Here is a 24,467-nt window from a genome sequence, read left to right on the forward strand (position 1 = left end):
TATGTAAGACTGTGGGAGAAAGCCGCCTTAATGGCCGACTGCAGTTTTCGCTTCCCAATTCAGTTTGTGATCAACAGAGAGCGTATCACGAGAGTGCATTTTAGAATTCAAAAAACGCGGGCGATTTTCTAACCTCTCCATATTTCCTGTTTCTGGCTCAACAACGCCTCTCTGTATCATAGATTATCTACGTCGTGTGTTCGTCACGAAGTATCGGAGCCATTTCCATGAAGTGCGACCGGACAACTCTCGCGAGTCCATCGTCAGTTCAACCCTAACCCAATTCAGTTGACAATGATGATATAGCTGTTAATCATGGCACTGTTCGTGTGGACTTTCAAGGCAAATATCCACCGGTTTATCGCGGATGGACAATTTATTCAGTATTTTATTATCCTCTTTTCACTGTTCAATCTGTCGTTGTGTCTTTACGAGGATCAAGTTGGTAAATTCGATTGGTGAGTTTCTCATTCCCCTTACAACTCGCCCTCACACAAGCGAGGATAATTTGATATTAATTAATTCATGATAATGACCCACAGGAAACAGAATTACGTAGGGAGAATCAAATTTGCTAGTTTTGATACAGTATCGACTGCCAAGAAGATAATTGTTGCCACCGAGGAAAATGTCCTTGCAGCTCTCAATTTGAAATCAGGTAAGTCAGTAATTAATGTTCATTGGACTATGGGGTCGGAGCATCACTAGGGGGAATACATTGAACATTTTGGCCCTTTTTTTTTCTTTCTGAACATTGATGAAGAAAATTCGGTTTATGATTTGCTTCATGTTCTTCACAGGGCAAATAATATGGAGGAGAGTTTTGGAACGAGGTTGCGCCGGACGAATCCGTTCCTTGAGTGGCGGAGGAGATGGAGACTTGATAACAGTCAGCGGTGGAGTACCAGCGATCGTTCGGGTCTGGGATCTAACTGCTGGACATATCCTCAACGAGTGGCCGGTGGCTGAGCAGAATCCCGAGCAGTAAGATCTTTTACGGCAATAATTCCCTGTGAATATCTATTCGCCTGTCACGATAATTTCATTCTGGAAATGCGATTTATTGATTTTTCAGACTAGACACCCCATTCCTATCATTTTCCACTGTTGGATTATATTCTGCTGAAAGGTTTTCTATAAAATTCCATGACAGCACATGTATATTTCTTACACTATGTGTTTTGTTGATGAATTAATATCTATCCAAAGCATCACATGAACGATGCCTTTGATTTAAAAAATAATTTTTTTACGAAATATTTCTGATTGTGGACTTGTTTGGGCAGGTTGGAGGATGTTAAATGGCACATTAAAGATGGTACTCTTCATCATATTCTGCCGATATACAGTAGTGGAGTTGAGGTGACATCCTATGATAGTAAAACTGGGGAGAAGTTGAAGACGAGGAAGGTGTCAGCGCCATTTATAACAGCAGAAACAAAGTAAGTGCCCGGAGATAGAATAGTTGAAATAATCCGAACCTTTTTGAATATAAAATTTAATGGTCTGTTTGTTTATTGGTGAAAATTATTCAGTATTTTCTCGAAGATTGAAATAATAATTGACTAATTATCCAAAATCACTCTTATTTATTATTCAGATGTGTATTGACAGCACCATATTTAGCCTGCCTCAAAAGTGACACATCCCTTGCAATTCTCTTTCTGGTGAACCTATTTGACACGAATGAACAGCCACATTCAGTAACCAGTAACAACATATTTGGGGCTGGTGCCCAGGGCCCATTCACTCTGGAGGCAGTACCAGGAGATGAATCAGTATTATCAGTAACTGCTAAGGGAGACCACCGAAAACGTATCATGATACCTGGTGATACACCGAAAATCATTCCAAGAGATATCGACGGCGATGTGAGACTTTATATCACGAATGTTGATGAGGAGAAAGTACTTTTGGAAACTACTTATCGCAAGGGGGTAATTGAGCAAGATAATTATTTCACTCTTTATTTCAAGTTCAGGGCTACATTTACCTGAATTTCCCGGATTCTTACAGGTGACAGAAATCAAAGCATCAACTTTACTGGACTCGACCCCAATGCCAGAACTGTCAGCATCAATATCGCACAGTGCCCTCCTTTCCCCGACCATAAAAGCTTCAATCTGCCCGAAAACGCCAAAGGGCGTGATTTGCCGCCACTTGACGAGCTCCGAAGACGATGGAGTAGCCCTTCTTCAGCACAATAAACTAGTCTGGTCCAGGGAAGAGGCACTGGCCAGCATCAGCATCGTCGAAATGATGGAGCTCCCCATGTCGGACCGCGATCAGACAATTGAGACAGAATTCGATCAAAAAGAAAGTGAGTCATCAACCTTTATCTATTGTCCATATTTCATCAGTCGATGAGAATTTTCAGCAATGACCATGGATCTATCGCGATGCTCTAACAATGTGCATGGTCCCACTTCTCGAATTTTCATTTCTCATAATTAATAATCAAAGTTTTCAGTGTCTTCTCTCTTGATAGAATAAATTACAATAGTATTATGAAATGGTAAACACATTTGGGGTTTATTTGATTTAAATCGATCGATGACAATAACGAAATGTATCGTCTGAAAAGTGTATGAACTAATTGAAAAATTATATTAATGAAGTTTCTTTTGTGAATGGCTGCTGGCAGGTATCGATATAGACAGTTCATGTAAGTAGTTGTTGCAGGATAGGCTGGTTTGGAGATTTATCTCATTTTGTTTAGATCAGATTGGGCTTCGATAGCTAGATAACTGTTGCTCCATGCCGTTGAAAATTTATTATTCGATGTAAAAAATGAAATGAAATGCATGGCGTTGGAGTTGAGCAAAGCATGAGGATCTATTCAATCCGTAGAAATTCAGCGATTGGTGAATATTTCTTTCGCATCCTTTGCCCATTAATTCGAAAAACAATTCTTAGGATCGTTTAAAATGCAGTTAACAATCTCATTCGCATGGAATTTACCGAATAATATTTATTTTGTAGTTATAGAATGAATTGCAAACAATTCTTGATTTTTATATTTAATTTTAATTCGTTTAATCGGAATGTTTTCAATTTTTTACAGGGGATGTCGTGGGGATGATGACGCGGAGAGTGACAGCCCAGTTTAATCAACTCAAATCGTTCCTTCAGTCCTCGTTCGGTGTCACTCCACAGGCATCGAGCCAGAGAGCGGATCTGGTGAGAGATAAATTTGGCCTTCACAAGATGATCGTCGTAGTGACATCGGCGGGTAAATTATTCGGTATTGAGTCGAAAAAGGGAGAGATCATCTGGCAGTTGAGGATTCAGGACATGGCAACTGAGGGGAAGGAGTCGACACCACTGATATTGTACGTCCAAAGAGGCAGCAGACACTTCCCCTATCCTCCACAATGTGCTCTGCTATCAACTGACAAGAACACGGGGGATGGAGTCATTTATACGTTCAATCCCATCACTGGGCAGCCCCTGGATGGACTGGTGAAGCTCGACTACAAGGTGAAACAGTCCATGCTGCTCCATGATGCTACTGAGGATTTCCTTAGGGCTATTCTACTCCTAGATACCAGGGATAAGGTCCATGTGTTTCCTGAGAATGCAACTGCTGTTGCCGCTGCCAGTGGCAAGAGCACTTATTTGTTCACTGCTGATGCTGGTACGGGAATTGTCGCTGGATTTTCTCTTGGGTATAGTACACCTGAGGTATGTAGGAGGAAGTGCAGAAAATAATGATGTGACATTTAATTGCATTTCTAATACATTTTTTTGCAGGAATTGATAGCTCACAAAGTTTGGGAGCTAGTTCTAGCCCCTAAAAATCAAAAAATCACCCACGTCGTGTCGAAAAATCCAATCGAGCGTGTTCACTCCCAGGGACGTGTTCTGGGTGACCGATCAGTACTCTATAAATATATTAATCCAAATTTAGTGGCCGTTGTTACCCAGGGTGTTGGTAGCACTCTCAAGAGTAAGTAATTTTCCATCGAAATGGCAGAAAATTTATTCGGATTTTTTCCAACTTTTTTTGTTTTCTTCATTCACAGATACTATAACATTATACCTCTTGGATGTCGTCTCAGGAGCAATGATATTTTCTATTGTCCACAAACGAGTACGTGGACCTATCCACATAGTTCACTCTGAGAACTGGCTCGTTTATAGTTATTATAATGACAAGAGTCGTAGAACTGAAATAGCAACATTAGAGCTTTACGAGGGAAAAGTTCAGAGTAATACCACTGTGTTCTCATCATTAACAACAACACGACTACCTATGGTAGAACGACAAGCATTTATATTTCCAGCGTCCATTGAATCAATGACGGAAACTATCACGGAGAAGGGAATAACGAGCAAACATATTCTAGGTACACAATTTTTATAAATATAAAAAATCATGATGACGGAGGAAAAAAAATCGGATTCATTAATTCATCTGGCATTTGGCGGCTTGAGTTTTATTGCTTCTTAAAATTTTATTTACAGTGGCTCTGGCTAATGGTGGCATCTTGGAGTTACCCTGGATGATGCTAGATCCGAGACGACCTACCAATCCTGAATCGCGAGAAGAGGGTGTAATTCCCTACATGCCAGAGATACCAATTCATATGGATGCCATTATCAACTACAACCAAAGTGTATTCAGGGTATCCGGAATTTACACGAGTCCCAGTGGCCTTGAAAGTACCTGTTTAATTTTTGCACATGGTCTTGGTAATTATCTGTCTTATTAAAACTCCCTTGGCATGGCTTTTGTTAATATAGCAACTACTACATCTAAATTTTTTACAATTAATTTGATGGATTCCTTTGAATTCTAATTCAATTTCAGATTTATTCTACACAAGAGTTGCCCCGTCGAAGACCTTTGACGTTCTGAAGGAAGACTTTGATTACTATCTCATCGTCATAGTCCTTGCAGTACTCTTGATCTCATCGTACGTAACGAAAAAGTTGGCATCGCAAAAAGCACAGAAGCAGGCGTGGAAATGAATCGATGAACAGTCGCCCCCAAAAAAATATCCTCTTTCATTCAATTAATTTTCACCCTTGTGTGCTAGAATTTTTAACTTATAAAGGCCACATCACCCACCCTTTTGTAAATTAAACATTGTCAATATGTAAATTAATCTTAACAATGCCATTGATTTACGTAAACACTTACAAAATAGAATCAATTACTCTCAAACTGTTTTTATAAACAACACGTAGTTTCTAAATGGAAATGATATACCATGTAATGAGTGAGTGAAAACGAGGCGTGCTGATACCAAAATAAATTCAAAATCAAACAAACATTCGGAATTGCTTAGTCTATTGCTTAGCCTCTTCCGCTTTTTCGTAAAATAAAATTGAAAACCTGCACTCGATTGATTAAGGCCTCAGCTCTGCAATCCGCGGAACGCTATTTAAATTGTATGATTTTTGCTGACCCCTGACGAGGAACAGGTGCAGTTGCAGTTGTGGATATGAATTTTATGCAACAGCCGGATTTAAACCGGAATGTTGGTCTAGCACGTATGCGGGTGACTTTGCAGTATCGATTTAACTCTGTGACTGCGCAGACCTGCAACATTGTCACGTGCTAGCTGTCATTGCGCGGTCTTTGAGGAAAGCAGTAGACAGGATTTGCAGGAAAAAAAAAATAAAATTGATGTGGTAACCGATGATTATTCATTTTTCCGAGTGATCGTTTGTATTGATTGAGTGGACTGTTTTGATGACAGAAGGGGTGTTCATTCGTTGCAATACGGAAAACATCAGGTACGAAAATATTCAAATTTCCTTTTATTATTTGTATAATTATCTGTTGGAATATGAGCTCTACTTATTATTTGAGATTATTAATTTTTTCGAGTCATCAATTGATTCTCCAAACATCGAAACCAATCACTCACTTTGACCTACATTTGTTTTTCCAAAGTTAATTGATTTATAACTAAGTGGAGCCGTGAATGCTGTCCGATGCGAAGAATATAACTCGTCAATCAATATACTAGATAAAATCACCGGTTACAGGTGTTCCATTCAGGTATTCATTGTCATCTCGCGACAATGGATGACATCCGTCTATTTTCTCACGTTAAATGACCAACTGGGGAAGATTGATTGCCTCAAATCTATTCAGACGCATCGGGAATTGCGGACAATTTTGTGTCTATGGGATTCTTTGCATCGGTTTTTCGACGATGCTCGCATATGCTAAAGTATGTCTGCCTCGTTGGCAGATCTCTCCAGCTGTTGGGAAAGAGATTTCCCCTCGTTGAAGCTGTAAATGCAATTTCCCAGGCGGTTTTTGCTTCTATAATTTTTTTTTTCATCCAGTCATTCACTGATGGTCGTCGCCGGTTCCGGTCGTATCAAAACAACAGGAAAACGGGAGTGGAGCACTAACTGTTGGACTGATTGTAGGTTTCGGTTACTTCTGTTGAGTAGTTTTTCAGTGATTTTTCATTCTGCAAGACGTACTAGTACTATCTGTTCATTTCCATGTTTTTCATCATTTGAAAAAGTATTTTAAGTTGTCTATTACATGCTACCATTCGCCAGTCCTGGTTATATCATTACACCAGGGAGACAGGAATACAAAATTAACTACTCGGCTGATAGTAGGTTCGTTTAATTATGCTGAATTATTTTTAAATGATTGTTTCTTTTTCACGACGTCGATGCAGATCCGATATCAAATTTTTTAATGTATATTGAGCAATTGCGAATGGTCATTGAATGGTGTCCATGCACATTGACAATGTGGTTTAAATTGCTTATCGTTGTGTTGCCTTGAGAATTGTACCGGTCAGCAGATAGGCCACTGAAATACGCGCGATATGGTTTCGAGGACAACTTGGCTTTCTAGATTCGCCTCGTTATGAAAGATCGTCAGAGTATGAGTATAGTTTGAATTTTGAAGATTCAAATGTTAAGAAAATCCTTACCAAGTGTTATCATGAAGAATTAATAACTATTCTACTGTTTCAAAATAATTAGTACATGGAGATAATGAATTGTTATTCAACTTTTGGAATGAATTCCCTTTTATTACATTTGATAACAATTTTGAAAGTCAAACAATTGATTTTCAAATAATATTGTCTCTCCTAGAACATGGTTGACGTAACCACTCCCTTGCCATCCACAAACGGCGGTTCATTGATGGGAAAGACCCGAGGTGCCCTAAAATCGATGCGTACAGCACTCGGAGGTGGTGGTGAGTACCTTCAGGGCCTGGGAAACCGAATCGGTTCGGCCATCAGCAGCAGCTTCGAGGAGAGCGACATCACGACCCCATCCTCACCACCCTCCCCCGCGGGAAATGACTTAGGAAAGGATCAGGTCGATGGTGTTGCCAGAAGGAAGCTTCGCCTGCCTCGGTAACATGTTATCGCCCCTCATGGGGCGAATTCAGATGATTTTTATATATTTAAAAAATCTCAATCATGATCTTTTGATAAAGTTTCAGTGGATATTCCTACGAAGACTACGAGGTAATGGCTAGGCACAAGCTTCAGCGCCAAATGTGCCCCGAATACTCCCGAAACAATCGTAAATTCCCACCAGGAATGACGTACGAAGAAATTGCGTCTTCCAGAGCTCCAATTGTTCATAAACCTGACGTGAAGACTGACGAGGAGATCAGCCCTGATAGGTCTAGTGTGGAGAGCATTGAACCTCTTCAGGAAAAAGATATCAAGGCCACTGGTCCCGATCCCTTCGAAAAACTTAACTACAAAACCGGTGAGAACTGTCGCCAGTAGAATACTGCATCAATACATGTCTAAATATTTGTATCTCGTTATAAGTAATTTTGATTTGCTGATTAGGGGATGGGTCACCCCCAAAAACTAAAACTGTTTTCGGAGAAAAATAAATGGAGGTACTATTTTGCGGACAAGACCTTGTGTAGACATTCATCATAGCCTATTGGGTTACGACGTTTATTGACAAGATCTTTCTGCAGGTGGAAATTTGAATTTGACAAATTATGACCTTCGAAGTCTGACATAATTTCAAATATTATGGCATTCGCTGACATATGACTACATTGACCGTCGTCTTCTAACACTCTGTGTCATTTTATCAATTCGACGGAAATGTCAAAATTTATCTTCCTTTAGATTTGTTTTTTTACATTTACGTCAAAAAGTACTTTTGTTTATCCTTCTCGAAAAATGTAAATATTTTTTTTCGGGTGAGCCTCCCCTGAACAATCGTTTATTAAAAAAAACAATTCTCAAAATTTTCTTTTTCCACTAAAAGCAAGGGCTCCAGATCGCTATGAGACGGTCGTTTTTTGTTTAGGTAAATTAATAACTGAAAAATGAAATGATTAATGTCTTAATTACAACGTGTGAGTTGCCAGATCCCTGTGTCTTTATTTGCATCAGTGTTCACCCACTTATTTATTAGTTAAATGTACCCTGCAATGATAATTCTTGGAGAATGGTATCCACTTGGTAATGTGGAATTGTAAAGTTCCTGTCAACAAAGTTCTGGCTTTATGTCAGTGGAGTACTGATGTATTGCTTATTGTTTGGTAGAATTGTCTGGACTGTCTATTGTAGTTGAGATAGAAAATTGATGTGCTTCTAGAACCACTTTCATAGTTATTTGTCAGTGATAATGACTTACCAATGGTGTTATTATAGATATTCCGTGTAGTAGTGGATCGGCTAGTGATCTGGATGGATATGGGCCTAGTACGAGTTTAGATTCGAATATGGATGGTCGTAGGATGTGGGAGAGATCAGGTATTTTATGAACATTTAAAAAGGGCTAGAATGACCGAGTGTGAGATCAAGTTCATTTATACTTGATGAAAAAAATAAAGATAAAAAAATGAATGAAAAATCTTTGAAAACTTGACTTGAAAAATATCAACTGATAACTCTACCGAAACTCCCTGAAATTCAAACAGTGAGTTTCCAATTAAATTAATAGAAATTTCAGTAGAATCGTGACTCGATAAAACCCTCCATGACGTGTGCCGGGAATGGAGAATGCATAGAAAAATAAAAAATCGCCGATAAAAATCTAGATATTTCGCCGGTGACACGTAAATAAATATAAACATCAAATATTTGTCATGGCCCTGACAGGCTCCTCTGGATCAGTTCAATCATGGGCATCGAGTTTGTCGGCTGACAGTCAATCAGAAGAGGCGGCCGCAGATTTTATGAAAACCTTTGTGCCCCTTCTTTTTGACGCACCTGATACAATCGATCAGGAGCAAAAAGCAAACTTTGGCCAGATGGTTCTCGTATGTATGCAGATGACTCTTGGCAAAGCATAATAAATCAATAAAAATATTCAATAACTCGTTATGTTTCTACCTAAACAGACGGAGTCCGGTAGAATTTGGTTTGCAAGAGTGGTGAATGCAAGACGAGCACGTGCCTGTGTCACCGAGGCATCCTTTTACTCTTTGGCTCAGCACTTTGCACTGGCACTCTTCGAGTGCCATGAAGCTGATGACTTTGCACCAGCAAAGAGCCTCATGAATATGTGTTTCACATTTTATCATAAAGGTATGAAGAATATCCTTCAATTTATTTTCCTCGTTGAATAGAGGACAAAGGGAGTTGGGGGGTTATTGCTTTTTTAATTGATGTGCTTGCAGTGGAGGTTCCAGGTCTGGAACCGTACAGGGAGTATCTCTACACTCATCTCAGGGTACAACCGATCTGGTCCTCCATGAGGTTTTGGACAGCTGCATTTTTCGATGCTGTCCAATGTGAGAGGGCCATGAGGCCAGTCCCATCGAGATCCAAAACTCTGGATCAAGAAGCCTTAGCTGCTGAGGATCGCAAGTTCCAGGCGAATATTGTCTTTGGACAACTTGGGTAAAAAAGTTTCACCATTTTTTCTCTGATAATTTTTCACCGACAGGTCTTTTCAAAATGAGTTGTCCTTTTTTTCTATGGGGACAATTTAATAATAAATGAAAATTAAATATTATTTTCTAGCACCTTCACGTGTAACATGCATGCCTTTGGCCTGGCAAGAAGTCTCTGCTTGGAATTCCTTCGCAAACAATGTGTAATAGCTAATTTAACCCCAGGTAAACGAACTCAACGCATTATATTCTAAAAATATGTATATTGATCTTTTATTCATTCCTCGGTTGCTTCCAGATCAAGAAAAAATGCTGCGCGACAATATAATGCATATGTTCGATGAATCAGAGCCCTGGAGATAGTGAGTTACAAACAGACGAGTGAATTATCAAAATACAATAAATGATCATCAAGATGATTATGAGACTCCGAAAATCGCCTTCCAAAACGGTAACGGATCAGACTGATTGCCAGTGATGGTAGAATTAACGATAATAATGTCGAGTGGAGTGTTTCATCAATTAACTAGCCCGAGAATTAGCGATCTGCTGCGAATTTAGTTGAAACTGCGTTGTGAGAGCTTCAATTATTTCCAGAAAACGAGAGGGGAAATTTCTATTGAATAATATCCAATGATTATAATTCACAATAAGATATTGTGCAGCAGAAATTATTTTTCATTGTTATTTATAACAATTACCTTCAATTGATTAATCTTCCGTTAAATTTTCTGCCTAATGGAGACTATTATAAAGAGTATTATCGACGGTTATTTTGGCAGTTATGAAAATAAGTCGTAATGGCTCGTTTATTATGGCTATTCAAGAAAATGAATTTCGTCCGATCATATCACTACAGCTGCTATGCAAAATGTAAAATTGACAATAATAAATATCTATTTAAGAGAGTATTTTCGTTGTCCGTTGTAATTTTATTTGATGCTCCTCAGAGTGTTAGCTGATGCTCATCAGAATTTTTCATAGATAGAATTCATAGTCATAGTGGATGGGGATGTGGCATTGAATAAACTCAGTAATGTTATAAATTTTTACATAATGTTTATTATTCATAGTGTACTCGGAAATGTTGGGCCACAACCAGTGGGCCTATTTTTTTTAATCTCTCAACACATTTGATCATACGGACATCACAATGTTTTTTTGCTTTTTTTTTATTTTTCCAGTCCACGTTATTCGTTAATCTAAATCTCCGTGCACAAGTGGGTCTCGAGAATTCTCAATGCTGAGAGTGATCCGGAATTATCTTCATAAAAAACGCCACGTTCAAATGACAAATTATTTACTAGAAAAAATGAGAATTCGAAAATATCTCGAAATTCACTTGCACAAAATCGAGAAAATGTCCATCTCTTTTTCTTCTTTCTCACGTCATTTGGTTCCTCTTTCCTTTTTTTTCAACATGCCAGCATATTTGTACAATTTAATCGTAAAAACATTCATACCATGAGTATTAAAAAAACGATTAATTAAACAAAATAATAAATTTTCATTGCATTTTTATAAAATTTTAGATTTTTTCATTTTGACTTTAGTTTCACTCGATGAAATCATAACGGATATTTCCAGCTGCCAGTGGTTGTGTTTTAGTTGAAAAAAAAACTGTTCCTTCTAATGACTTTGTGTGCTCAGTGAGATTGAAATATTGAAAGGAAAATATATATGACTCTGATATTTCGGAAGAAACGGAGCAGTTCAATTTATTTTTCACTTGATTTTTTTTTTTCGGCAGTACACTTTTCACTTGCGCTCAGATTGAATGTCTCATGATTGTTTACTCCCATAATAAATTGAAAAAAAAACTCGAGTCGAAATACTGGAAAAAATCGGCGAAAATACTAACCGATGACATTCAGTCTGACACTGTGATCTGACCCACTTTGAAATTTATTCTCTTAAATCCATCAACCACCATCCTTTCCTAAGTCTATTACGAAATGATTATTACAATATCAGTATTATAATATAATCTACATTACATTACTAGTTTCGAAAAATAATATTACAATATATAGTGTATGTGAGTGTCATCGTTATGTATTTCATCAATTAATTGTAAAATTTCGTCATCATTTTTTCAATCCTCCATTAATGTTAGACATCTCCCGTTATATCACTCGTATTTTATTCAATTCTTCATCGGCAGTGGCTGACTATTTCTATCATCGTACGTCTCATTGTCTCTATCATCATCAACTACGTTTATCATCATAACAAAATTGAGAAAAAAAAGAAGAACCCCAGCCACTGTGAAAAATTGCAATAAAAAAATTTTAATCATCGTCACGATGAATTTTATTGCTACACTTGTTCCTTCATCACTCTTCAGCAACACAAATTACTGATTATTTATTCATATATCACTATAATAATTGTAGTGTGTAAGTGTGGATGTAATATCGCTAGGCGTATCTTTCTCGTCATTCATTTTACTCTTAATAACAACCGTTTTTTTCCACCTTTTTTTTCTTCTCAATTTTTTTTACTGTCCTCTTTCACTAAATATATCACAAACTGCCCGGTGGTGGGTGCAGCCCCCGAATTCGCGTCGAATCGATATCCCGATCGAGAATTTTTTTTTTCATTTTTGTATCATTTTTTTATTTTAAAAACATTTCGAACACTTAGTCAGTGTCAGTCTTATCGTATTATGAAACGCCTGGAGACTGCGTTTTATGCCCATTCTTCGTTATTTTTACAATTCGTTGGAGGATAAATCATCGAGTCGTTGCGCATTCGAGTTCTACCACCGGTAAAAAGTATAATATTAAGGGGGATTACGTGTTAATTAATTACATCACCATCGTCAATGAACAAATATCCACGATGAAACACGAAATTTTTAATTCCTCAGTGATTGGATAATTTCGATATTCACGTGGTATCTGCAACATCTCACGACCCAATTATTTAATTTAAATGTCGTACTAGAATTATCTACATATTATGCTGCCACAGAAGACTCCCGCTTACATTTTATTTTTTTTTCTTTTTAAGTGTAAATATCTTTGTAAATTTATAATCTTAATTATTAGGCTTTCTCTTCATTTAGGTTTCCAGTAGTTAGTTGTTTTTTTTACTTACATAAGGGTTTGTTTAACTATTAATTTAGATTTTTTTATCATTCTTCTTTTTCAAAAACTTGTAGTCAAGGGGGGGAGGGAAAAACGATAGAGAGAGAGAGAGAGAGAGAGAAAGATAGAGAGCGAGAGAAAGAGAAAGGTATGAGAAGAGAGAGAGAGAGAGAGAGCAGTAGTGAACTAAAAAATGATAAAATATAATTCATTGAAAATGTTATTGAACTTCGCAGTTTGCGTGAGGGACATAGGACATTAACCGCTTGGGGATAGTCTATGACGAGCAAGCTTTATGCAATTCAGCTGCCAAAAGCGTATGTCACAATTACCTATCGTATAAAGGAATATGTTAAAAGCTAGTCACAAGTGATAAGTAGTATTACCCCTGCAACTGACTACTCCGCAAATACTGTTCGGATTTAACCAGAATTTTTACGTATGCAGAAGCACATAATGAAGAAATAGACGATTTTTCTGTTTACACTCGAGTAAATTATTTGTTAAACTTTACGACGACTGAAGTTAGTTCCTGGGAATAATTTTGACTACTTATTTTTACTCTAAATTTTCCTCAAAAGACGGTTACTGTTGGGTAATAATTGTCAAGTTTCTTTACGATTTATTTCAGCATATTATATAGATTTTAGTCACTAAGCCACTACAATGCAGAACGTAGTCGATTTTTCTTTTAAATTATTATGTGATGTTTTACACGAACCAATGTACGATAAATAGTCCAGATGGACGTTAATTACATTTAGTAATAGCTTAGGGTGAAAATATTCAAGTTATCCATTGCTATTGGTTACAATAATTGCAAGCTACATGTTAATACTCCATTAATTTCTTTAATTATTTTTTTTGTATTTTTCATTTTCATTTCAATCTCAGTAACAATCGCCCCGGAGGGATGCCAGTGGTTACGAAATAATCGTAGTGTTCTTAGACTATTTTTATGTAGAGTTAAATAAAAAATATATGTTCAATTCTAACAGCTATTGATCACTTTCAAAGATCTATCAACTAAATCTGCGAGATGCAGATTTCTTAAGAAATGAAGAAGCCGTGGACGGTGTTAATCGTTCGTTATTTTTTCAAACTTTTATGAACTACGTGAGAGCTGAGCTGATCTCCCAGGGGCGATTGTTATTTATTTATTTATTTTTTTCATTATTGTTCATCTTTTCTTCACAGCGAAGCCGGAAAAGTTGCACAGCGGGCAGAAGCTGGATTGGGTACACACGTGCACATAGAGATCAATCCACTCGATCGTTGAAAAAACATTGCACAGTGTTTTTTTATCACTCAATTGTTAATTCAACGCTCGATGTGTGATTGATCGTTGAAAAGCGGTTTCACAACGAATACTTTATAATTTTTTTTTTTATTTGTTTCTTTTACATTCGAAGCGCCAGCGAAACGAACTCGAACGGCTGAAATCGCCGATAGGCTATGAATATTGAGTAAAAAAGAGAACAAAATGAAATTGACGATTCATAATGGCCTCTCGGCTATATTCTGTCGTTCGAACTGATGAGATTACACTTCTGAATACTTTTATCTCTTAAACTGCCTTGTGATAGCATATTATGCTGCAGCAGCTAAAACCCTTGACTCAAGTTAGGAAGCTCAAAACTTCAATGGATCCGTTTGTTTCAATTGGGACATTCGGATTTTAATCTCTTGTTGTCCAGATATTTATTTCTGGGGGGGGGGAGGGTAATGAATTGAGATTTTTAGTATGGCCACCGGTGTATTTTCGGTTGATCGGGGCAGGGGAAAGTCACCACGGAGAATGGAAAGAAGAAATGAATAAACTTAATTTTCTTTTCATTGTTTAATCGCGGAAAATAGAGGAGATGCTTTTGTTAATTTATTGGCCAACTCAATTTTCTGTCGCAACAACAAAAATTCTGTAATGCTCTCAAATAAATTGATCGTTCGTCATTAAATTATATTTTTTCTGCTGACAGTTCGAATTCTTCAAGAAATATTTCTGACAATGCCGAGACAAACGTGACTGGTAAAAAAATAATTTTCCCGTAGATCTCCTTTTTTCTTTTAGTACAGTGGATGTTTTCACGCGAAAAATCAAATTTTCTCTCAACTGCAAAATTTTTTCTCCTCGCAATGGCCATCCCCTCGCCTCTTTCACTATCCACAGCGCTTGGTATTAAAGGGAAAGATATGTGACAATCTGTCAGATTTACTCTATCAGTTGCTAGTCAATATTCCTACAATCCGTATTCTGAATTAAAAAATCTCACAATGAAAATAAATAATTGGAGTAACTAATTCTCCTGAACCTCAAATTGTATTCACATAGGAATTCACAGGTTCACTGAATGATTCTGTAAGTGAAATAATGAAGCGAATGACATTACCTAATATCCATCACTTCCTATTATTAATAGTACGAATAATAAATCCTATTTACACGCTAGAGTGGGGTACGGAGGAACTCGTCCGTCTATTAATTTCCCTTTTACTTCTTTTTTTTATAATGCATCCTCTACAATTTCTACACTTCAACTAAATAAAGTAATAATTATTCCAAAATTTGTTTATCGATGTATCGACGATTTTGAAGTGTTAATTGGGATTCATTAGGTTTCAGAAGTCAACGAGTTGGGTGGTAATACGATCCTCCACGTTTACCCAGCTTACACAGCCAAATGCATCGTCTCTTTATTCGTGTCATGGTGTTCGATAAGAAGTGAAACGTCAGAGAACTATCGAACGCGAGTATTAAATAAAAAAATTAAATAAATTTTTCGTTTTACCACAAATGTTTCTCGAGAGCATACACTGTTGAAAAATTTCCCATGAAATTTCAGTTAAATTGTCCATGTGAAAGATCGGAAATAAAAAATTAAGGTAAATTTGTTCTCCCATTAAATTATTTAATTGTTATTCAATTATGATAGTCACTTCATTAATGGTTACTCGCTGTCGGAAAATTTGCAATTGTACTGAAATTCTTACGAAACCCGAAATTTCATATTTTTTTCACAGTGTATCTGACGTTTCTTTCGTCGTAGGTACGCTCTATAAATCATTACGTTGCATATTAAATCATCTAGTCACTTTATCATTTAGTTTTGACAACACGATGTCTAACTTATTTACACTAGTAATTTATAGTTCCATCCAATCTTTCATTCCTTTAATACCAATTCTCATAGTAACTGATAAAAAGTGGCGTTTGATGTTTAAATGCTGTAAAGGAACTTTCACATCACTTAATCATTCATTTTAAACTATAATCCACATTTTTAATTGTTGAATCACTCGGCTAAGCATTGTGAATGACTCAAAAAATAAAAAATAGATTGCGATAGTGCGCAATGACTAGGTTTCAAACGTTTAATTTATCCGTTTCGATTTAATATTATTTTCTCATTGTCGTAACTGTGACTGTCACCCGATACATTTGCCAGGAAGACGATTCCAGCATTGTTTATTGGACGGTTGATAAATGTTTTATACAATTCATATGGATCAGAAATAGAATTCTGTTCACAAACTCATGTTAAACTGTTACGAACAAGACAATTGTTCAAATTAAATGAATTTGTCTGAGATTTCTTGTTCTATTTCCTTTGTGATTATTCAATCGGGCTTCTCTTCGACAATTGAAATATCAATATTGATAACTTATACAGAAAAAAAATTACTGGTCTCAGGCGCGTTTCGGTGTTCATGTTGTGTTGTGTTTAGATTAAGGTCTTTACGACGTGATCCAAGAGAATGAAAAAGGAAATGAAACGGTGCTTTGTTAAAAGAAAGGCTTTGATCCATTTCGCATAAATGGCTGCGATATTTCCGTGACGGAGAGGGGACTAGCCTCTCTCTGAATATATATCTGCCGAATTTTTTACATAATGGTCATCAAAGATTTGTTTTAAAAAATTGTAAATCATGTCTGCCCTTTTCGTTCTCCTCGTGCACCATCGCAATATCCTCAAAGTGTTACCTTAGTTACTCCGTTACAATGAACCAATAATGTACATTGAATTTGTTCTCTACACGATATCACCAGTTTTTTCCTAAAAACCGATGATTTAATAGCATATATACATATTTTGATGTGTGCTATTGCACTCATTGTACATGCATATAGTACAAACAATATAATAATTGAAATTTATGTTTTTTAAATTTCAATTCACCTCTCGTCGCTATTTTAAACCGTGGGTAACGAGTATAAAAAATCCTCACTCTCTCAGTTTAGTCTTGTAAACTACATCATTGACGCATCATCATGATCATCATTCAATTTCACCAAAGGTCGAGGGATGGAGGGGGTTAGAGGATGGCTCACCTGGCCCTAGCTAGCCTACTAACGCGATAGAATTCCCGATTTATTTACCTACACGCACCTATGTACACGCGAATTGACCAACAAGTCAGCGCCGTGTGTTCATACGTGTTCATCTCTCCTCTGTCTGTATAAATAATATATTTATGTATATATATCTTTTTTTATTTATTTATATATTTATATTGTATTTTATCTGTTATGAAATAACACTTGTAACGCTCCTCTGACGTACCCTCCCTCCCGGTGGGTGTTGCATTGCGCGCACATGTTTTATTACTGGTGAAACAGTGGGAAAAATCCCCGGAAGCATGGATTTTGTCATTTTCACGTTGTTTTCCCTTATTTATTTTTATTTGCATTTCATTCACGTTTCCTCCATACTGTTTATTTGTTATTCAGTTTACACAGAACTGGGAGATATTCCGGTTGATTTTTATTTTCAAGTTATGCTTGAGAAAATATCACTGGGAAAATTGAACATAAGATAACAAAACAAAAATACGCGGGAGTAATCACTTGGAAAATTTTACGTATAGACGATATTTGAGGTAAATAAAATGCCAAATAGAATTTTTTGAATCGTTTCAAATGACTTATGATTTTAAAAAAATTTGATTGTATTTCTAGTGATTCTATGAGTGTTTAGCTTATGCTATCGAAAAATTTTATCCATCAAATATTTCAATAGAAATTTCATGTATAGCGATTACCCCTTCCCTGCAAAATCTCAAAATCATGAGAGTACTCATCATAATGCAGTAACTGTTATTAAAATACTAGAAATAATTAAAATTACAGTTCTAACAAAAACTATAGAAAATACTTGATCGAAACAGTTATCATAAACACTTTGATCTCACGTACGAATAATTGCAGGAAATAAAACGAATGAGATGAAACGAAAGTAAAGAAAAAAAACACGTTTGCTTAACCTAGTGGCCGGTTCAACATTGTCTGGGACTGAGCCCGCTGGACAGGAAAGACTAATCAACGCCGAGTGAAGCCATTGAAATTGGTTGAATCTGTTTAAAAGACTCGAATGGATTTAGTTCTCTCTCGTATTTCACTCGTTCGATTCTTTCACAGAAGGTAATGCGTATTGCAAATGAACGAGAATGGTTTCCTTCTACTCTGATAATTTCCCTTTCGTATTATTGTCCAACTAATCGATGGACGATGAATTTTGGCTTTTTTCAATGACTTTCGGCTGTTGTGGCATGCAATTAAAAATACAATAGTCAAAATGAAAGATCATTTCATCGTTCGCTCATCACTCGACAAGTAACACTCATTCATCGTCATTTTTTTTAAATTCTAAGAGCACCAGGATGAATGACGTCAGTTATGACACTCGTTCATCACAATATTTTGACGCTTGGGGGGATCTTTTACTCTTCCAGTATGAATACCTTGAAACTCGCAGGAGAATTGCTCTCAGCGGCGGCATTGGTCGTCCCTCTAATTTTGAGACTGATTTTTCCTTTGTTTGGGAATTTTTAGGGGCTCGAGGAACTGCCGATAGCCATGAGAGGTGCTGGTGGGAGGGCCACCGGTATGTGATAATATTTACACTGGGGTCGCATGCAGGCGCCTTTCACCGCGTCTCGGCATACGGTCACGCGGTTATCCACCACCTCCACGTTTCCTAAAACGTCAATTTTCTTTTTTAATTAAATGTGCAATGTGGGAAAGTGTTCCAAATTTTTGGGTGAATGGTCGGAGATGGAGATTTTTTTTCAGGATGTACAAAACAATGACAACAACAACATTTTAATAGTATTGGATCCAATGAATAACCCATCGGTTTAGATTTTTTGCCTGAAAACAAATTGTTAATTTATGAGTAAATATGCAGAATGTTGTATTTGCAATATTTACCGTCATGGAGATGGATGAATTTGCAGGCGGGACGGTTGCAAAGTTGTCGATTAAAATCTTGGCACACCGGGAGGGTGTCCAGTAACTGAAATAAAACAATCCACTCTCTGTAATTCACGCTAATTAAGTATACGGCAAAATATGTAAACGTAAAAAAACACAAAAAAATATATATTTAGGTGGGACACAACCTTAGTAATAAGACTCACGCACACACTCTGTCTACACTCTCGCCTTCACCCACACTCAGACTCTCCAGTTTCCTAGAGCATGTATTCATCACATGCCCTACAAATTGGATCGTACGTGAATATTAAAGGTACTTAGATCTAATTAATGCACGAGAGAACGACGATATACTTCACCCTTCTTTTTTCCATTTCAATTTATTAAGTAGTCGACCTCGCCCGCTCGTGCATTCTGTAGTATACGTAAATTTGCAGTAGAACGTCATACTCTTTATTTCTTGAAAAAAAATATGGGGACTTTCCTGGCGCTTGTATCATCTTTCCAATGAATTTGCAAGCTAATCTTGCCTCGTGGGTAACCCATTGTTGGATGAGGACAGAAAAATAATGTAATTAAAATTGAAAAATTTTTAACTTTGGTTCTCCAAATTTTGAATACCCTACAATGGGTTTTTGATCATCAATTCGCAAATTAATTCACCAAAAAATATCTCAATCATTTCGCTCTGCATTTTATTGGTGACTTTACTGGTAATGAATTTGCGAATTCTCAGAGCCCTCTTCACGGGGCCATTTTCACTGACTAGACTTGAATAAATCCCATAATACCAGGGTAATTAATGAATCCGATGGAATTCAGGGGAGATTACTACGAGTTTTGAAAGTTGTGAGCAATGAAATTTCCCATACATCGGCATTGTAAATATTCTATTAAATTGAATTCAACATTTTTTCCTGGAACATTGAATGAAAATTTGAAAAAAAAATTTAATCGACTCTTCCGCTGTTAATAATTTTTTTTTTGCACTATCTACTTGTTTCTAGACCTTTAAACAATCCTGAATAAATGATAAATAGCCGGTGGTATTTGAAACTGCTAGTAATCTCCCTTCAAAGCTGAGGAAACTGCAATAGGATCCGAGGGATTCCCGTGTTGACCGCTCGAATTTTCCCAAATAATCCCCTAACAATTAATATACAATCATAAAAACCTGTAAGTATGTGTACCACCGATACTCTGAATTCGTGTATTCGATATGCTTGAAATAATAATTACGCACGAACATACATGCATGTATCACCGGTAGCGAATGAAATTTATTTCAATTAATTCAAAGCGATTTGATGTCATAAAGACGTTAAATAAAAATAAAGACCAACATTATGATAAATAATAATCATCTCAGAATAAATGAGTGAAGTGATAACAAATAAACACACAGATAACCACGCGCATCTAATAGACCCAGAGACAAAATAATCATAATCACGAATATAATTCTGCTAGATAAAGTGACCATTTTGAGATACAAATGAACGGTAGCTCACATATTAAACATCAATTTATGAGTGAAATAATTCATGTTAGCAAAAAACGTTAGAGTAATAAGCATTAAACAGCCTACGATATAAATAAACTGTAGTTATTAAAGGTACGCTTGGAACGAAAAAATAAAAAATAGACATACGTGAAAGTAAATTAATGATGTACATATATATGTATATATGTATACCGCGTTTAATGTATATGGGGTATTCCATGTGAATTCAACGCGATAAAAAATCTTCCCATTGTCGATCTTAATAGCAATTTTTACTGTGATTGCACTTCAGATATAATTTGTAATTTTTTCCTCCGCCGAATTCTTTTGCTCAGAAAAAAATTGAGGAGCAATTTGTTTGGATGTGCAACAATAGAAAAAATCGGCAATAAAACCACGTTGAATTCCCACGGAATTCTCCAAATAAACCAGTAGTTTATCATCCTTTAAGCGTGCAAAAAAAAATATAACGCAGTAGTCAATAAACGGGTATTCAAAACTATCAACAAATATTATATAATAATAACACGGGTTACTCATATCGCAACGAGATATAGTCGAATCCTATCGGATATCCTCGTCTATATTGATATTGTCAAAATATATCTGGGGTATAGAGTTGCGTATAATGAAAAATAAATAGTCTTGCATTTACCCAAATGTCTATATAAATATCTTATATTAATATAGACTGTGATATAGATATAATAATTCGCTACTAACACAGAGTCTGGTCATGCAAATAATGGGCCCGGGAGAAGGGGGCTCTTGTGCTTGGGTGATAATTTGTGCATTAAAAATTCAATATTTCGGTAATTTAACATTTATCGATACTCTCATTACAAACAATATTATTCATCAATTAAATTAAACAAGCCCTTTGACAAATGAACAATGTTAATCATCTGTTCTGGATTACAGGAAAGTAGGAAAAGTGCATTTTTCGTAGGATTTATGATAATCAATGGCTCCTCTTTGACACACGTCACCCAAGCATTTTTTTTATCGCCAAGCGCTAACTATCGCCGATTGGTTCGTGTGCGTGAGATTTTTTTCACGGGTTTAACACACATTCACACGCTACTTGGATTGCTACGAGGGGGATAGGGGGTGGATGATGATGTCAGAGGATTGCTCGGATATAAATTGGGGATGAACTCCAAAATTATGCGTCTTCAATTATTGTTTATTTTTAGTTAGGGAAAAAAATGGTAGAATTTGGGATCTTAAAAAAGGAGAATTTCCCAAATTATCATATATTCAAAGAAAATGTAAATTGATTGAAATATCAGTTAAACTATCACTTATTAAAAAGAATAGTTGCAGTGATGGAAGCCAATAAATGCAATCACACAAGTCAGTACAGAATATTTCGTACAGTGTGACGAAAAATGATTTTTCAACTAAATTTTACCACTCCATTACTCACACTTCCTCAGTTTCCACTAACAGAAGGAATTCAATGAAATAGGAATTCAGAAGATTGTGTTTCACGCAACAAACCAAGATACAGCGGAGAGTTAGCGGGATTTGGCATTTAAACGATAGAATGAGGGTAAAATCATAAAGCTTTCTCAAATTAATGTAATGTATTCTACTGCAAATAAGTTCAACACTATGATTAAACTGCGATCTCCGCAACCATAACGACACAGCCAATTGTATTTTCTTTATCACCAAATTAAACTAATAAATTAACGATCATTAACCGTTAGAAGGGGGAAAGAAAACCGGCAAAGCTAGAGAGTGTCTCCCCAATATAAGTAAGACCGGGCTACACATCCCCTCATTGGAGATGAAAAAATAAAAAAAAGAATAATGTGCAGCCGAGAGTAATCGTATGTGCGTGCAGATAATGCGAGTTAGCATTCATTCTTAATGTTCCCTCGTAATTAAATCGACAATTCCATAAACGTCTAACTTTCACGTTCAACAGATTGAAAGTCCTTTTGTATATAAATGCGTATAAAAAGCGTTTGTCTACGGCAAGCGATGACTGACATATGCGTTCTCCTCTCATGAATAAATATTAAGTTGCACCAATTATGACAGCAATTGTCGCGTGCGGGTTTGAGTGACATGTGGTTAATCCTTCACTCGGATAATTCATCGCACAAGCCGAAAGAAAATGTAATACTCTTGTGATGTAAATAATCGCGTGTTTCAATGTAAATAAAAGACGTATACGTAAATAATAGTGACTCATCGCGACTTATGCACAGTAATAATTTCATTAATCAAATATAATTGGAGGAAATTTTTATATCTCTACGGGGAATATATAGAAAATTAATAAAGCGTGCACGATTCAATTGTATTTTTTTCTCTCATTGAGTACACACATACGGTCATAAGTAATAGAGTAAATAATACGATCAGGGCTATCAAAGTAGCAGTATAATAACGATCGTAATTATGATAATAGACAAACACCAGGTAAGGCAGTGGTTATTTCGCAGTTATAGTTGCGGTGAGCAGTCGGTGAGGGAGACGCCCCCAAAAGCTACGTGTTAGCCAAGGGTAGTGAGTAACAAGGACATTTGCTCAATTCTCACTTCAATTCAATTAGTGTTTTTTACCATTATTAGCACTACTGTCCTTATCACTCCTTATCCTTAAAGGTTAGCAGCATTAAAATTTCGGGATTGCATTATCCAACGTTTTGTTACTCGACAAATTCATTGAATGGAAGAGCAGTAAATTTTTTTTCTCTTGATTATTTCCGGTAAAAATTGAATACTGTTAAAAGTTAAAAATTTAATGGAACATTCGGGAATTTAATTAGAGCTTCCAAATTGAGCTGAATATTTGCTGGTTTTTAATTATTTCCTGTCCATGAAATTTTAATCTTTTAACAGTGCGATAACGTATAATGCAAACCCGAGAGGTAGATAAAAACTGGTTACAATAATGAGTCTACCTGTCCGCAGCTGTCTGTGTAGACGACACAGTGAGCATTTTGAGGGACCACAGGGGCCCCGACAGTGGCTAAGGCTGCTAAGGCGATCCACATGCAGCAAACGAGGCAGTGTTCGTACAATTTTTATCGTATATTAATCATAAATATATATATGTGGATATATATATATATATATTTGTTTATTACCATCCGAATAGCGAATTCAGTACAGAATGCACCAAATCAAAGGGAGAGCACGTTGAATATTCCCTCCGGGCCACCCAGGTACATGTTCGATAATAAATTTTCAAAGACAGGCGTGTGGAAATATATTCAACGTTCGAGGTAATAACAAATAATTTTTTTTTGTGAGAGCGATTTGATGGATGAGTGATTGGAACAATTGGTCGAATGGATGAGATGGATTATTTTGATTCAGTATTTTTTTTTTTCGTTAATCATGTACCAGGGTGATTATTTAGTTCGATCCATTATTGGGGTGATGAGCGGGCATGGCGATGATGCGGCCGCAGTGCACACATACCAAGCCAGCATTTCAAAATATCCAAATATAAATTATTTACGTAATATATCCAACCAGTAATGTATCAGGTTTTCATGTGGATACAGATACGACAACGATTGGTGAAAAAAAATATTTTCGCAATAGAGAAACAATTATTGAATAGAGTATCAAAAGTCAAAATAATAAAGTTAAATAGTGTTTTCGCGGTTACCACAGGAGACAGTACCAGTTTTGGTTTCATTCCACCAATCGAAAGATCCATTTTGCAATATAATTGGTGGTACGTGCATTGTAATTTATTCGGTATTGAATATTGTTTATTGAAAACCATGTGAAGGCGACCAGTCGAGCAATCCAGGGTGTTGTCGTGAGAGATGGCAGGCCCAACACCATTTTTTAAAAAATCGTTTTCATATCATCC

At 36.4% G+C, this 24,467-nt stretch overlaps 3 protein-coding genes across 14 annotated transcripts in view; 2 read left to right on the plus strand and 1 right to left on the minus strand.

Annotated features, from left to right (window-relative positions):
• Positions 1-223: 223 nt before the first annotated feature.
• Positions 224-5,277, plus strand: LOC135166778 (ER membrane protein complex subunit 1). 3 transcript variants are annotated; one of them, XM_064129340.1, is made up of 13 exons: positions 224-458; positions 543-658; positions 801-984; positions 1,076-1,129; positions 1,287-1,442; positions 1,601-1,937; positions 2,017-2,320; positions 2,645-2,665; positions 3,065-3,684; positions 3,754-3,949; positions 4,026-4,349; positions 4,468-4,695; positions 4,814-5,277. In XM_064129340.1, exons 1-13 carry the CDS (start codon positions 316-318, stop codon positions 4,972-4,974), a joined length of 2,844 nt encoding a protein of 947 aa, XP_063985410.1. In that variant the 5' UTR covers positions 224-315; the 3' UTR covers positions 4,975-5,277. The 3 variants fall into 3 exon arrangements, with proteins under 3 accessions (XP_063985410.1, XP_063985411.1, XP_063985412.1); XM_064129341.1 differs by lacking the exon at positions 2,645-2,665 and having other exon boundaries at positions 225-458; XM_064129342.1 differs by lacking the exon at positions 1,076-1,129 and having other exon boundaries at positions 225-458.
• A 218-nt stretch (positions 5,278-5,495) lies between these two features.
• On the plus strand, positions 5,496-10,725 carry LOC135166792 (uncharacterized protein KIAA0513). Of its 4 annotated transcripts, XM_064129394.1 has the most exons (11): positions 5,497-5,640; positions 5,709-5,745; positions 7,084-7,352; positions 7,436-7,716; positions 8,239-8,280; positions 8,628-8,729; positions 9,078-9,238; positions 9,320-9,506; positions 9,599-9,821; positions 9,945-10,039; positions 10,113-10,725. In XM_064129394.1, exons 3-11 carry the CDS (start codon positions 7,087-7,089, stop codon positions 10,175-10,177), a joined length of 1,422 nt encoding a protein of 473 aa, XP_063985464.1. In that variant the 5' UTR covers positions 5,497-5,640; positions 5,709-5,745; positions 7,084-7,086; the 3' UTR covers positions 10,178-10,725. The 4 variants fall into 4 exon arrangements, with proteins under 4 accessions (XP_063985467.1, XP_063985464.1, XP_063985465.1 ...); XM_064129395.1 differs by lacking the exons at positions 5,497-5,640; positions 5,709-5,745 and adding an exon at positions 6,441-6,594; XM_064129396.1 differs by lacking the exons at positions 5,497-5,640; positions 5,709-5,745 and adding an exon at positions 6,712-6,866.
• A 125-nt stretch (positions 10,726-10,850) lies between these two features.
• Positions 10,851-24,467, minus strand: part of Mbl (muscleblind) — a 147,189-nt gene continuing 133,572 nt past the window's right edge. For 3 of the 7 annotated variants that reach the window (XM_064129365.1, XM_064129370.1, XM_064129366.1), the window contains 3 exons: positions 23,542-23,609; positions 19,112-19,196; positions 10,851-18,878 (listed from right to left, as the gene is read on the minus strand). In XM_064129365.1, the coding sequence (XP_063985435.1) occupies positions 18,730-18,878; positions 19,112-19,196; positions 23,542-23,609 (302 nt within the window). In that variant the 3' untranslated portion in view covers positions 10,851-18,729. Of the gene's footprint in view, positions 18,879-19,111; positions 19,197-23,541; positions 23,616-24,467 lie in introns of all 7 variants that reach the window. The other 4 variants (XR_010299749.1, XR_010299750.1, XM_064129364.1 and 1 more) reach the window with 3 other exon arrangements.

Source organism: Diachasmimorpha longicaudata, chromosome 10, assembly GCF_034640455.1.
Source record: "Diachasmimorpha longicaudata isolate KC_UGA_2023 chromosome 10, iyDiaLong2, whole genome shotgun sequence".
Classification (NCBI taxonomy): Eukaryota; Metazoa; Arthropoda; class Insecta; order Hymenoptera; family Braconidae; genus Diachasmimorpha; species Diachasmimorpha longicaudata.

What these genes read in the sequence shown, in the direction of transcription:
- LOC135166778 (XM_064129340.1), top strand. Translation starts at nt 316, where the DNA reads ATGGCACTGTTCGTGTGGACTTTCAAGGCAAATATCCACCGGTTTATC. An exon ending in CAAGTTGGTAAATTCGATTG is followed by an intron (nt 459 to 542) that starts GTGAGTTTCTCA and finishes AATGACCCACAG; the next exon opens with GAAACAGAATTACGTAGGGA. An exon ending in AGCTCTCAATTTGAAATCAG is followed by an intron (nt 659 to 800) that starts GTAAGTCAGTAA and finishes TGTTCTTCACAG; the next exon opens with GGCAAATAATATGGAGGAGA.
- LOC135166792 (XM_064129394.1), top strand. Translation starts at nt 7,087, where the DNA reads ATGGTTGACGTAACCACTCCCTTGCCATCCACAAACGGCGGTTCATTG. An exon ending in ACTTTGGCCAGATGGTTCTC is followed by an intron (nt 9,239 to 9,319) that starts GTATGTATGCAG and finishes CTACCTAAACAG; the next exon opens with ACGGAGTCCGGTAGAATTTG. An exon ending in TTTCACATTTTATCATAAAG is followed by an intron (nt 9,507 to 9,598) that starts GTATGAAGAATA and finishes ATGTGCTTGCAG; the next exon opens with TGGAGGTTCCAGGTCTGGAA.